Source organism: Canis aureus, chromosome 24 (assembly GCF_053574225.1).
Source record: "Canis aureus isolate CA01 chromosome 24, VMU_Caureus_v.1.0, whole genome shotgun sequence".
NCBI lineage: Eukaryota > Metazoa > Chordata > Mammalia > Carnivora > Canidae > Canis > Canis aureus.
The window spans coordinates 18,396,572-18,412,349 of record NC_135634.1 but is presented as its reverse complement, the minus strand read 5'-3'; the positions used below and the strand labels follow the sequence as shown (position 1 = coordinate 18,412,349).

At 38.0% G+C, this 15,778-nt stretch overlaps 1 protein-coding gene across 7 annotated transcripts in view; it reads left to right on the top strand.

The window, feature by feature from the left end:
- IFT88 (intraflagellar transport 88) overlaps window positions 1-15,778 on the top strand; it is a 135,806-nt gene that overhangs the window by 97,453 nt on the left and 22,575 nt on the right. For all 7 annotated transcript variants that reach the window (XR_013362958.1, XR_013362959.1, XM_077868443.1 and 4 more), the window contains exons 22-24: window positions 566-631; window positions 4,021-4,127; window positions 11,032-11,098. Coding sequence is in view for 5 of the 7 variants with exons in the window: in XM_077868443.1 (XP_077724569.1) it covers window positions 566-631; window positions 4,021-4,127; window positions 11,032-11,098 (240 nt within the window). In the remaining 2 variants the exon portion in view is untranslated. The remainder of the gene's footprint in view (window positions 1-565; window positions 632-4,020; window positions 4,128-11,031; window positions 11,099-15,778) is intronic.

Genomic DNA, 15,778 nt, shown 5'->3' with positions numbered 1-15,778 from the left:
GCTCAGAGATATTGATATTACTTGTTTACTGAGATATTAGCAAAAATCCTTGATCTAAAATTCATTTTTCCTATTCTTTGCTGCTATGAAGCTAAGTTATATTCTAAAACAAAACGCTTTGGATAAACTTTTTAATATTTCAAAATAAAAACTACCAGAAAAGGTTATTTTTCATCTTTTCCAACTAAGTGAATGACATTGAAATTAATGTTAGCTTATCACTTAAATTATTTTTAAATTTGTTGTTCTTCTAAAACAATCATTAATTTTTAAGAAATTGAATAGATCTTAATCTTTGACACTAACATATTTATTTTAAGAACTAAACTAAGTTTTAGTCATCACCCATTTACTTCTGCTCTGCCCTTTTCAAATTTCTTTTATCTGTACATTTTTTTCCAGAACTTATATTAAGAATGGTTTATATATGCTTGTGGCAAACCTGGAAGTCTTCTTACTAAACCAATAAATGGTGCCAGTGTCTTGGATTAAAATTACTATTTTGCTGAATCTTACTAATTTTGATAATCTACTAGTGTGGTTTTTTCTCCTTTTTTATTTATAGGTAACTACCAAAAAGCATTAGACACTTATAAGGATATTCACAGAAAATTTCCAGAAAATGTTGAATGTGAGTTTATGTCTTGTAACTTTGAAGCTATCCGTTCTCACATTTTATGTCCTTGTGTATGATAATTACATTTGCTACAGTAATTACATATATAGCCACCAGCCTATAATTTGTGATACATGTTTACACATGTGGTTATGGGATCACAAAATTTGACTATGCAAGTACATTTTATAGAATTTAATTTTTGATGGATTTAAGTATACCACTAGGTTCTCTTCAGTAGTAAACAGATCTCTATTTCAAAGTTTTATGAAATTTGAAGAATAAATTTTGGACTATTTTTTATTTTTTAAAGTTCATAAACTGATGTTTTATAGAAAATGCATTTTTAAAAATTTATTTACTTGAAAGCTAGAATGAAAGAGAGAGGGTGTGTGCCATGAGCAGGAGGAGAGACGGAGGAAGAGAGAAGCAGGCTCCCTGCTGAGCAGGGAGCCCAGTGCTTGATCCCAGGATACCAGGATCATGACCTGAGCTGAAGGCAGATGCCTAACCAAAGGCTTAACCAACTGCTCCACCCAGGCGCCCCAGAAAAGGCATTTTTAACTCTCTACTTAGTATGCAGCTTTCTGAGGTTGAAAAATACTTTGAGTTTATGAAAATAGAACAATCATCTTGCTCATATGGATAGCAAATGAATTTTAATGTTACCTTAAGTTTAAAATATTATGTTGGTATGTTACTTATTTCCCTTTTGTGAAGTTAGCTTTGTAGAAAATACTCATTTATTCCCCATCTTGTTGCACAAAAGGTTTGATGTAACTTAAAGTAATAATGTGAAGTATAACAGGAGTACCAACAACAAAGTCATGATCAAGAAAAATACAAAATTGGGATCCCTGGGTGGCGCAGCGGTTTGGCGCCTGCCTTTGGCCCAGGGCGCGATCCTGGAGACCCTGGATCGAATCCCACGTCAGGCTCCCGGTGCATGGAGCCTGCTTCTCCCTCTGCCTGTGTCTCTGCCTCTCTCTCTCTGTGACTATCATAAATAAATAAAAATTAAAAAAATAAGATCTAAAAAAAAAAAAAAAGAAAAGAAAAATACAAAATAACCATATTCACATGACATACTCCCATTAAACTGTGTATTTGGCCCTGAATAGCTTTGCAGCTAAAGGAAAGAGAAAAAATATAATCAGTTATATAATATTTTCTATTTATGAGGAAACATAAAGTAATTCTTGGGGAAGAAGAAAACATTTCTGACTTTTCATTTATGTTTTGAAACCAAGAGATATGTTAGATAAGCTCAATTAAAGCTACAGCAGCTCCTGGCTTTCATGACATCCTTACAGCAAATAAAACGTTTGAAAGACTTTTTAATTTTGTCCTTCAGTGACAGCACTAAACAATGCATTTCAGTTCAGTAAGACAAATCTTTTCTATACCAAGTTTTCCCATGGCTCAGCCTGATCCAGTGATGAGATGTACTGAATGTTCCTTCATTAATATTTTTCTCCATTTGGCTTTTGTGAAAGGTCAACAGCAGAGAGCTCAGAATTATGGCCTTTGGTAGCAGTTTAGGAGCAAGGGCTTTTCTAATGCTGATTAGAAGCAGATTTGTTCATTTACAGCAGTGGTTTGCAAATGCCGTCAGGAAACAGGCTATGTGGAATTACTTGTAAAACTTTAAAAAGCACAAATTCTAGCCCAACCTACAGGGATCCTCATTTAAATTTGCAGTGGATGCAGATATCTTTCATTTCCTATTAAATTTTTTTAAGATTTTTTTGTTTACTTATTTGAAAGAAAAAGAACACAGGAGTGGTGGGGGGCAGCCCCAGATCATGATCCTAGGCAAAAAATCAGAGGCTTAACCAACTGAACCACCCAGGCTCCCTTCCCATTTCTTTTAGAAGGTTTTGGGGGTTTTTTTTGTTTTGTTTTTGTTTTGTTTTGTTTTGTTTTTTGTTTTTTGTTTTTTGATGTGATTCTTAATCTCGATCACTTTAGGAAACTGGTGATTTAGAGATTGAGAGGTAGCAATAATATCATTTTGTAAAAATAAAGCAACCCGAAAGTCTGCTAGGCAAGACTTTTCCCTTGGCACCATTGACATTTGGGATCAGATAATTCTGTACTGGGGGAGACCATCATATGGATCATAGAATGTTTTAGCAGCATTCCTGGCCTCTACCCACCAGATGTTCCTAGCACTTACACCCCCTCATTGTGAAAAACAGAAATGTACCGACATTGCCAAATTGCATTGACAGAACTGCTGCTGATTGAGAACCACTGCAGTAGCTTAGTACCTCTGCTCTGGACCAGTAAAGGGAGAATCTCCAGCCAAATCCAAATTTCTTTCTTTATTGAGAGTCTAAGATTTACTCTAAGGAGGGAATGCCTGGCTGGCTCAGTCTGTGGAGCATGTGACTCTTGATCTCAGGGTTGTGAATTTGAGCCCCACATTGGGTGTAGAGGTTACTTACAAATAAAATCTTTTTTTAAAAAAAGATTCACTCTAAAAACTTGAATGATTATCTATGCCATAGGGAGTGTTCAAGATGGCTTTGACCTAGATCATTTTCACAGCAAATACAATTTGTCTCTCTTAACTATAGCTATAAAAAAAAACATTTGCACTCATGTAATATCTCATTTTGAACAGAACAGTTTTTTGATAAACCCAACAGGATAATTCCATTCTTAAAATGTATTCTTAAGTTATCAAAAGTTAACCTGCTCTATAGAGTTCAGATGACATGCTAAATTTCAGAGAACATCTACCAAAAACATTGATTTTTATTTTACATTAAATAAATACCCCGAAGCCACTCTTTCTAAGGACAGATTGGTAAGAGAAATATTTTAGTATTATTTGTACAATATATAAAAATTACCTTAGAGTGAATTATTAAGATAAATATGTATGTGGGCAATTTATATAGTAATGTGTGACATTTTAAATTATTTTAGTACTGTTACTTTTGCAATATGTCAGTGGTTATGAATTGTTGACTTTCTTAAAAATTCTTGTGGAGTGTTGGTGTACAGCACTGTTGAAGCACTGTGCATATGGTGAAAAGTAAAACCGATGAAAACCCCTGGGAAGAGAAAGATAATAAACAAATATACATGTCAGTGGTCCTAAATGGTGTAAAGGAAAAGCAGATAAGGACGTGAAGAGTATGGGAAGGGCTCTAAGTAGATGGTATGGCCTCGCCTGAGGGTAGGGCAGGTGGAGAGAACCATCCCTTTAGCTCCCCTTCCCAGGAGGTTCTGTCATCTTAGGGCCAGAGAATACAAACTGTAGTTGTTAATAGAAACAAACACTATTTGCAAGTATCAATCCTACTTGTGTCCCAAAAGACTGACTTTATTGATTTGTTATATTTTCAACACTGGGCATTAATATTTTTCTAAAACTATATTTTGCAATTTAGGTCTCCGTTTCTTGGTTCGTCTCTGTACAGATATTGGATTAAAAGAAGTTCAAGAATATGCAACAAAACTCAAGAGATTGGAAAAAATGAAAGAAATAAGAGAACAGGTATCTCATATGGGCCAAAAACTGCTGTCTGTTAATTTTCAAAATGTCAGTCTTCTGTAGCTCGAACGGTGATTCTGAGAGCTTCTCTTAGGAAAATAAAGTTGAATTTTTTTCTGCTGTGTCATAAAAGGAAGAATACCTAAAATTCTAGTTTGAAGATAAAATTCTTATCAAGAACCAATTCTTTTTTTTTCTTTTTTCCTTTTTTCTTTTTTTATTGGAGTTCAATTTGCCAACATATAGCATAACACCCAGTGCTCATCCCATCAAGTGCCCCTCTCAGTGCCCACCACCCAGCTACCCCCACCCCCCACCCACCTCCCTTTCCACCACTCCCTGCTCATTTCCCAGAGTTAGGAGTCTCATGAAGAACCAATTCTTAATAGGAGAAAGTACATCAGAGTCAACATACTTTCGTGGAGGTTACTCAAATCACTGTAACTTTCCACAATACAAAATAAATTACAGGTTAATTTATACAGTTAATTTCAGTTGGAGTATCCAGTGGTCCATGGAAACTAAGAGGCAATTGTATATGATAATAGTACTTTTTCTTTAAGCTGTTTCATTATGTAGTAGAGCATGGCTCTGAGAATATTAGTAATATACATGGAAGCATTTTAAGTGTATTTCTGTGTTTCATGCAATATATGGAATAACAGTGTTCTTAGTTTTACTTCTTTAAGAAAATAATCTCTCCTAAGTTTGAGCCTAGAATGTTTAAAAATTTAGCATGATTTTTGAGTGTCTGCCTTTCACAGAAAAATATATTCTTTAAGGTTAGACTTTTTAAAGAAATTATCTTAGATAATTAAATCTAAGTTCCATATTTGCTTTCAAAATGTAGTTATCTTGTCTTTGCTTCAAAATGTGGTTATCTTGTCTTTGCTTTGGAGATGTGATCTGATTGTTTTATTGTTTTTTAAAGTATCAGTTGTTTAAGGATTATGAGCATGACATAGATTTTTACCTTAAAAATTCTATAAAACATCAAGTTGGTATCAAAATGCCATGGTAGGGTAAATAGTTTAAAACTTGCTGTGAAAACCAATTTACTACCATGTACCAATTGCTAAATTAGGTAACCTGTATGAAAGCTTTGTAAAATTAAATGGAGATAAATCAGAGTTCAAGTTATCATAATTGTTATCATAATCACTATTAAATGTGTTTCATTAAGAAGAATCAAAAAAATTATATATTTCAAACCAAGAACATTATTTGGAGCTTAAAATTAGATTCGTTAAGTTACTTAGTATAGAACCACAGAGGTATGTAGAGTTAAAGTCTTAAGACTTCCTAAGTTTAATCATCTGCAGTTTAAGTTTATACTGAACAGAGAACACACGACTAATACAAATTATGGATCTTTCATAATATACTTCTCACAACTTATAACCTTAAACAGGAAGACTGACATATGTATTGCTATCTCTGATTTAGTAGACTTCCAGTGTGGCCCCCTTTTACACAATAAGTAGCAGCCCTTCTGACCCCCTGGGACTTGCCTTGCAGGCAGCCCACAAGGGAATTCCACGTGTAAGAAACACGGATTCCTTGGGACTTCCTTTGCAGCTGGCTTCCAAGGGATATAACTACAGTGTAGGAAACCCTGATTATGAGGAGTCCCTGGGAAATTAGAGACCAAATATGCCCCCTTTAAAGAAATGAGAGTTGCTTTTACACAATTTTCTTATCACTTGATTTCCCCATGTGCTGGTTCTAGTCTTTGTAGTACTTCACCTCTTTATTGGTTTCCTCTCTCCTTCTGCCTTTCCTCTTATCGTATCCTCTTTCCTTTATGCATTTTCTCTGTGGTGTTAAACTCTTTCTTCCTCTGGCTGACTGCTATGGGCTACTGGATACTATTATGAATGAATACGTAATGTCATTGAGACTGCTTTTTCTTTCTAGTTAGTACCCAGCCTTTTGATTCCTCTTCCATCAAAATATATGTACATTGAATATAATCAATTTTTATCTTTCTCTCTCATAGACCTGATATCCTTCCACTGTCCTCACTAAAATAATTCCTTAATGATTTAATTAAGAATACTTTAGTAAACTCATACAAGTTACTATTGATGCATTTAGATGCATTTAGATTATCCAGTGTTTCTCTTACATATTTACTCTGATTATTAATGTCTCACAGTACTTGAGCAGTGTCTCTTTTGGTAATATTTTATCACTGTCCTCATTGTAATCTGTATAAAACCTAAGATCACTTAGATATCTTCTCTCATTATAGCTTCTCTTTAATATTTTCCCTCAAATGTTACTGCCTAATCTTTCTTTACAGTCAAAGTCACAGTCCTCATCCACAAAGCACTCTTTTTTCAGTGCCCTTGAAATCAATTTCTTTGTTCTTTGGTACTTTTCATTAAATCTGAAATAAACATTTTCAGGGTTCCTGGGTGGCTCAGTTGGTTAAGCATCTGCCTTCAGCTCAGGTCATGGTCCCAAGGTCCTGGGAGCAAGCCCCATATCAGGCTTCTTCCTCAAGTGAGAGGCTGCTTCTCCCTCTCCCTCTGCCTGCCACTCCCCCTGCTTGTGCGCGCACGCGCTCTCTCTCTCTCTCTCTTTCTGTCAAATAAATAAAATCTTTTTAAAAATTTTTAAAAAGAAACATTTTCTTAAAGTTTTCTCACTTATGTTTTGCTTATAAATACACAGTGGAAGAGAAAAAATAAAGGAAGAGAAAGGTCCTAGGAAGAAGAGACTTAAAAAGAGTTCTCACTGAGAGCTAATTTATCTTTTAATTATTGCATATCCCATTTCAGTTTGTGTTTCTGAGATTGTGAGCCCATGGGCAGAGCATTCTATTTCCTGGTTTGCGTAGTACATAAAGTATAATAAATAAACTTCTGAGTTAAGGACACTCTTCTTTTCTAAATCTGAACTTAAAACTTGTTATTTTTCCTGTGTTTATTTAGAATCTGCCCTAATGCAGAAACTTAACATTTTCTATGTCATCAGAATGTCTTCATATAATCATTGTTAATGCCTGCTAATGCACTTTTGTATAGATAGGCCGTGATTTCTTTAAACATCTTCACAGTTAGTCAACTATCTTTTTTAGAGTTGGTGACTCTCTACAATCAGTCTAATTTTGATGTTTCTTGCTGAAGAAGAACATTTCTGTATTGTGAACTGGAGACAGTTTGTGAAATGGACGTTTAATGGAAAGCAGGGATATCATAGATAATCACATCAAATGTTTACCTAGAGATGCTGAAAGGAATACAAAGTTGACCCCAAGTCCTATCCCTTCCTTTCCTCTGGAAGTACTAATAGTCGTGGAAGTTTGGCAGCAGGAAGGAAAAGAAGTGAAGATGCTGGATGAATGTTCGTGAATGTTAGTTAGCACTCTTCATGGTTCTGGTTACAGTTTTCCCTTTAATTCCATATGATTACATCTGCTTAACTAGACATTAATAACAGCAACAGCTAACATTTACTGAGTGCATGATAAGTACAGGCACTCTATGTATTAACTAATTTAATCATCACAGTAGACCTATGATGTTGGATTTGGCTTTATTATTACTTTTTTAAACAGACGGAAAAACTGAGACCCATGGTAGCTAAGTAACTTCCTCCAGGTCACACACCTTTTGGGGACAGACCTAGGCTTCAACTCCAGGGAGGCTGGTTCCCAAGTCCAGGTTCCTAACTACTATGCCTTACTACCTTATGAATAGTACTGGAAAAGGATGATGCAAATCATTATTTTCAGTTGATACATAGTCTGTCCTTACTCTGCACTCACAGAAGTTGGGAACTCATACCATGAATTAAATGAAAATGTACCTTGCTCACCAGAATTTGATTAGGCGTTAAGGTCTCAAAACAGTGCTATTCAAGCATGCTTTATGGACCACTGGAGCCTCACAATCACCTGGGCATGTCTTAGCATTACACAGTCTTGGGCCCCACCTCAAACCTACCCAAAACCTATCCCAGAGTTAAATTCAAGCATCTCTTTGTGTTTTGTTTTTTTTTTTTTCAAACAAGCCCCTCCAGGTATTTTTCTATTCACTAAATTTTGAAAAGCACTTATCTAAAGTATATGTTCCCACAGGGTCATCATGCAAATGATCAAATACCAGCTCAGGGTGTGGAATCTGATTTGGAGGGTGGGGAGGTAGGCAGTGGATGTAAAATAAATCAGGCCATGGATTTTTTAAAATTATTTAAAAATGGAGAAGGATTTATTTAGACCAAAGAAAGAAAGATAAATTGATTCAAGTTTATTTGGGTCAAGGGTAGAGTATCCCCCTGAATCCTTAACTCCTACTTTAAAATGTTAAAGCGAGAAATGTATTTAGACTGATTTTTCAGAGAACTTGTTTCTCTTCCTGGAACTATTATGGAAAAAAAAGACTGTTCTCCCCTTTGTGCTTGGGGGACCTACATTCCAGAGTAGGAAGAAAACTTTACACAAGTATTCATTAGTGCCATCAGTAAGCAGTTCCAGGCACTGGGCTGTTTGGCCAGGCAAGAGAGACCTTCTCTGCCACACCTGCCTACTACGGGCCTGGAGCAGTGTGACCTGGCCCTTAGCACTGTGAGCCTCATAGTGCCACTTTATAAAGAGATGTTTTATGTTTCTTCTTCACTGAACCCATAAAGTTAGCTGCAAAGCATTCTGTCAAACTTGACTGTATGTCTGGAAAAGAACAAAATGGCAGGAGCAGGAATTAAAGACTTAGTAATCTAAATAGAAAAGGAAAAGTATCAGCCGAAATTCAAAGAGGATTAGAAAACAAAGTCCATAAGATTTAGGAGTGGAATTTGTTTGTTTTCAGCAGCAAATAGGTATTCAGATGGAAGGGGATAAAAACCCTCATTCTTGGGGCACCCAAGTGGCTAAGTATCCAACTCTTGATTTTGGCTCAGCTCATGATCTCAGGGTTGTGAGATGTAGCCCCACACTGGGCTCCATGCTGGCATGGAGCCTGCTTAAGATTGTCTCTCTCTCCCTCTCTTGTTGCTCCTCCTCTCTTAGTCTCTTTTCCTCTCTCTCCCTTCTTCCCCTCTGCCCCTCCCCCACCCCAAACAAAACAAACTCCACATTCTCTGCCCACAGGAGAGTAGTGAAGGAAAAAGACAAGCAGGGCAGACCATGAGTGTAAGGAGGGCATGGGTGCTGGGGAGTTTCCCTGAGATGAGAGTGGCTCTGAGCTTTAAGGGATGAGTGGGAGCTGGGAAGAAGATGAAGAAGGGTATGGCAGACAGACAGGATCCATGGAAGGAGGGAGCTGGCACATCCAGCGGGTGCAGGCTGCCTTTTATTCACAAAGTAGGAGGGGCACAGTCAGTTTCCAAAGGTGAGAAGAACAGAACGTGGTGTATTAAAAATATGCTTATTCCGTGGGGACAGAGCTGAACCAGCAGTGGGGAGGCCCCTGGAGGCTGGCACTGTCATGTGCTTATGTGATATGTGTCCAGTAGAGCACAGTGTCCTGGGAATAGGAGAGGAAGAAGAGAAGTCATTGAATCAAGCCAGATTTTAGGTTTCTTGGTGAGTAGAGCAGAAAGACAGGTGGGCAAGCAAGGGGCCTGGAGGTCCTGATGGAGTTGTCCTTAAGGTGATGGGGTGATTCTAGGATGAAAATAAAGATTTAAGGGAATTAATTAGGAAAATATGGATAGGAGCTAAAGGATTGGGAAGTTCTAGATGAGAGCAAAGAATAGGTGTGAAGGGGTGAAGAATGGTGATTGTGGAAAGTGCTCACTTTCTTAAATTGTCCTATTCTAAATGTATGGTTACTAAAACAGGATGCAAGATCTTTTCTCACATTTGATTTGAAAAAATTTCAAGTTACATGGGCATTTGTCTTTGTGAGTTTATTTTAGCATTATATAGGTCTTTTAGATATGCTAGAAATAATCTATGGTGAGATGAAAAACAAGTTTTGAGATAAAATCTGATTATAGACCTTAAAATTTTTATTTTGTTAAATCATTTTTAGATTTTCAAAAGTGAAGGGTCAAGGAAGAGAGATGGGATTTCAAGGGAGGTTTCTTTTTTAACAAAAAATGTGAGCATGTTTACATATATGTGAAAGTCCTGAGTTTTAGGAGAGTGTTCCATTTTACAGAAACAAGTCTTAAGTTATTGAAAGGAAATTTGTTTCTTCCTAGCAGACCACAATGTCAATAATTCCATCCATGACCTAATAATTTATAAATATCTAGGGAGTTGTCAGGGTTGAGGGAATAAATAGTCCCTTGTCCTTTGAATTAAATATGAAATTGTGTTTATATTATTAAAGATCTAAATAAGGTACTACCAACCTATGTTTAAAATTTTTCAGTCAGTTGTAGAGTAAACATTTATCAAAAGCTGTCTGATTCTGGTCACTAACTGCCTTGTGTCTCTAAACACAGCATTAGACATACGAGAATCTGGCAGTGTGAACTGAGACAGATTCAATGTCAATACAAAATGTCTAACACTTAAGCAAAACACAAAATAACCATAAATTGCTTCAAGAAACCTAAGAATGTCACAGCTTGAAGATATTTATGTTTTAAGAGTGAGTTTATACCTGGGAAAGTGGACTACTGAACAGATCTTAGGTGTTTTGTGAGGTTTTAATCATGCTTTTATTGTAGAAGTTGAATTTCAAAAGCTAAAAGTGGAGGTCCCACTTGAGTATTTAATAAAGACTGAGCACCCTGGTAGAGGGCAGGCTGTGAATCCTTTACTTACAGAACAACCTCATCTCTCCCATAGAATCAACTCTCAGATAAGGAGCAATTTGAACTCAGCTTTTAGGGGGTAAGAACAGCGAATCTTAAACACTACACGTAATGTTAATTTAAAAAATCAATATTTATTTATATTCAACTCTGAGAGAATATTTATTCTTTTAAACTCATCTTCTTGTTCTAGCGCATAAAGTCTGGCAGAGATGGCAGTGGGGGTCCCCGCAGCAGAAGAGAGGGCAGTGCCAGCAGTGGTAAGTATTTCCTGACAGATGTGTAGTACACAGGCTTCTAGAAACATCTGGAATAATCCAGAAAAATATATCCTTTGTTCCATACACAGTAAAGTCTCACTTATTCTAATTAATTTTGTAAGCAGTCTGCTATGTAAATGACTATAAATGTTAGTGGATTTCACTTTCTTAAGTAACCATACCTGTTTCTGCTAAGTGATTTCTAAGTAAGTTCATGCTGGATAGATTAATATAGATTTCCATACTAATGAGGTTTTACTATGTTACATTTTTTAAATTTACATTTTAAGGCAGTACCTTGAGAAGTAAGATGATCTTAAAGAATGCTGGCAGTCCTGAGTCTTTACACTCTTCTTATAGAAATAGTGCCAGTCTGGGAATTAGGAGCCATGGTTCTAGTCCCTGTCTTGATCATGACAGCTATCTGTCTTTGGACCAACTGTAAATACTGTAGGCTTCAGGTGATTTCTAAATTTGTTTGAATCTCTCAGTTCCTTGACTTTGATTGCTTGTCACACCATTACTTAATAAGATTGTTAGGTTTTCCTTCCCTCATTCCTCAAAATACGGCTTCTGTGTCTTTGTCAGGGGAGTAATAGAAGTTTGGTGGTTTTAAGGAAACCAAGTGGAAAAATAAATGCTAAAGTGGGATCTATAAATACATATATAATCTCTCATATCCATACTTAGCACCATCATACATACATGATTCAAATCCATGCACTACCCAACATCATTCTCCTATCTCTGTGATCTAGGAGTCAGGACAAAGGCAAATGCGACCCTAGTTCAGATAGGCCTTTCATTCACAAACATTTATTAGATGCACATCAGGTGCCAGATAAATACTGTGCCAAGTGCCAAGGACATGGGGATGAGTAAGACATGATCCCTGTGCCCAGGGAAATTAAAATCTAGTTAGAAAGACACACAGGTTTCAGGTGCTGTGCTAGAGAAATGCACATGTGTGTTCTAACTTCCTGTAGATAGAAACTGCAGTTGGGACAAAGATTCTTTCCTGAGTTCTAAGCTCTGCTTTGCCAGATGGGTTTAAGCAGTTACAATCGTCAGTGGCATCTAGTTCTAACAAGACAATTTGATTCTCTAAGGAATAGTCCAGCTTCTCCAGCTGAACCTCACAGTCCTCACCTGTTTACTCTTAGGTCACAGGAGTCGTTACCAGAGCTTCAGAAATTAGTAGAAGTAGCTTTCAGCTTGAGTCCCAGGGATGCCAAGGGGCATCTGCCACATCAGGAAGTCGCCATTTACTATCTGGTCAGCCCTCCATGGTCATGATGGGCATTGGCATCTCCATAGTGTCCCCTAACTCTCAGATGTCAGCTCAGTTCTGTTTCCCTGGCCCCACTTCTGCTTTCATGTGGGGTTGGATTTAACTGAGTCCTGGTTGTGAGAGATCTGTTCTAGCTATTCTCATAATAAGCTGGAGAACTACAGGCCTGCAACCTCTTCTCCAAAGCCCATAGGGCTGAATGTGTTGTAGAATTCAACATTTTTTGGAGTTTAGAAAAGTTGTATGGTGCATCACCCATATATAGTACCCCTAGGGAGCATCTCAGTCAAACATAACTATTACTGATTCGTGAAACATGAATAATAACACTAAAGATAAATGATGGCTAAAAATAGCTTCAGGTCAAGTCAGGCTTTATGCCCATGAAGTTTACATATTGTCACCTGAAAACTTGGCTTTCAGGAGCTTTTGATTTTGGAATTGTATATAAGAGAACATGTACCAAAAATGTCCCAAATGGCCAAGAGGTCAGCCCACAAGGTTTGTGCATCAGTTAAGAGGAACTTAGGTTCACCAGACCAACTTGCTGTCCTTGTTCATCCTTTTCTTTTAGGAAACAAGTAGCCTATGATATGATTTTTTTTTTTTTTTGAAATTGACTGTCCCGTAGGGAATAATTGTCTTAAGTGACCCCTAGGGGAGTATTAAATATTTATTAAAGTTCTAGGACTGGATTCACTATCTTCTAAGTTTTCTACACTTCCTCTTAAAAATCTGAAGTTCAGGGGTGCCTGGGTGGCTCAGTCAGTGAAGCGTCTGCCTTTGGCTCAGGTCATGATCCCAGGGTCCTGGGATTGAGCCCTTCATGGGGCTCCCTGCTCAGTGGGGAGCCTGCTTCTTGCTCTCCTCCCACTCCTACTATCTCTGTCACTATCTCTGTCTCTCTCTCTCTCAAATAAATTAAATAACTCTTAAGTTCAGAGTAACCAACCAGCGCATCCCAAACAACCCCCAACAGCCTATGTTAAATTCTCGGAGCCTTCCCTGGTAATTTGTAAGCTTGCAAAATGTCACCAGTGTTAACCCCTAAGCCTGAGCCTGAGTTACCCAGATGTCTGAGATGTTTGAAAATTTGCTTCAAAAACATAAGGACCTCCTAACAGAATGCCACGGCATGCTCTAAGAACCTTGAATAGTTTGGTGCTAAGCCAGAGCCCATAGGATAGTGTCCACAGTCCCACCCCAAGAAATTATCCCTGGCAGACTAACATCCGCCTCTCAGAACATCAAAAGGATCAAAGTATGCCTCAGATGCCACTGAGGTGCTAGGTCCTTCAACGTGTAGAGCTGTTCAGCCTCCCAAGGTGACCTCTCCCTAATACTCCTTATATCACACTATGTTTCAGAACAAAACAAAATGCCTCACTTGGACCTGGGACCTCCACCATGGTCAGGGTTAGTGCAGCAAACAAAAGACTCATAGTAGGGATGCCTCAGCATCCTAGGTGGCTAGCATAGTAGGGTGGCTCAGCAGTTGAGCATCTGCCTTTGGCTCAGGTCATGAACCCAGGGTCCTAGAATTGAGTCCCACATCGGGCTCCCTGCAGGGAGCCTGCTCTTCCCTCTGCCTATGGCTCTGCCTCTCTCTCTGTGTCTCTCATGAATAAATAAAATCTTTAAGAAAAGACTCACAATAGAGAAATATGAGGCTACCTCAGATCTGATATCTGAGTGCACAGGAGAGGCCTTTCTGTTACAAATTTGCTTCCTGGTCCTGCCCTTCCCCCATTGCCTTTCTCTTTTTTAATAAATTTTCCTTTCTCTCATCCAGTCTGTTTTAAGTCCAACACAAACAATTCTGGTGTACAAATAAGCCTTATTCTCACAGGAGGGAATCTTGGAGTCGAAATTCTGTGTTACTGAGACACTTTTACAAGCTGGGTTTCATGCTGTTTGGTCCTCTTGGCACAAGTTTAAAGCATTAAATACTTCCTTTTTAGGGTTCTTGCTTTCTTTCTCGCCCCCCCCCCCACACCATTTGCCTTTTTGTTCTTTACTTCCTGATCCCTTGAGATACATGGCATCCCAGACTTCTTCATTCCCTCCTGCAGCCCAAGTTGGAATGCCTCTTTTGGTGACCTTGCTGGTTACCCTGACACTTTTTCAAGAATCATATTTTCTGACTTTTTTTCTCCAGCTCTTGCACAGTGCAGGATGTCCTGGCTTTGAAGTGTGAATAAAGTGTGCTGTGGATGCCTGTCTCATTTTCTTTTCCCTTCCACCTCATGGGGCCCTCTCAGAGCTTGCTGCAGCACACTGCCAATGCACCTCCATCCTCACCAGCACTCTCCCTCCCACTCAACAGTGCCAATCACTTACCTATTATACCTCAGGATTTCCCAGTACAAACCCACATGTGACAGACCCCAATCTTACCCATCTTCTGCCTCTGCCTGTGAAACCTTGAGATGCACATTTATGTAGTAACATGGAAATATTTGGCACTTCTCTCTGGATTTGATCCACAGATCACATAGTGGAAAGGGGTGATTTTCTAAATGCATCCAAGAGGCCAGCCTTAAGATGTTAAAATAAATGTAGTGCCTGCATCTAGGTTTTTAAAGTATTGCCCAGATGAGAGGACCATAGGGAACTTAAATATCAGAATGATTAGATTATATAAAATGAAATGCTTGAGGGCCCTTGAAATTTGGCCTTTTTTTTTTTTTTTTTTTTTGTGGATCAGGCTAGTCCTACTACAGCCTTACTTTTGCTATTAGTTTGTTTAATAAGCCCCAGCTCCTGTCCTCTTCAGTGATTCTCCAATTTTAGCATATGGCAGAGTCACCTGGAACACTTGTAAAAATAGCCTGCCAAACTCCTCTAAGTCCAGCATTTCTGAACCAGTCTGGGCCACACCAAGGAATTTGTATTTCTGACAAGGTCCCAGCTGATGGGACCTTAAACGAGATATTACAAGAGTAAATGTGATACAGTGTATAGAAAGGTTGCTACAAGTATTACCACCAAATTCAAATTCACAGTAGCAGCAGTTATCCAGCCTCTGGCCTCATGCCCTAGCTCTGTCACTCCCAAGTGTCATTACCCTGGGAGGTGGTGTGAGCTTGAGACTAACTTAAAATTATATGCACAACTCATGGAAGGGGGCTCAGTGCAATGCCTGGCACACACTGAGTAGTAGTTATTATTATTATTATTATTATTATTATTATTATTATATACAAACTGCATGCAAAGCAATAGTGTTTGGTTTAGGATATTGAATTATCCATTCCAGGATCTTCAGTACATTAGTTTGTTTTTGTAGAATTTTTTTTTAATATTTTTTTTCTTTCTTTCTTTATGATAGTCACACACACAGAGAGAGAGAGAGAGGCAGAGACACAGGCAGAGGGAGAAGCAGGCTC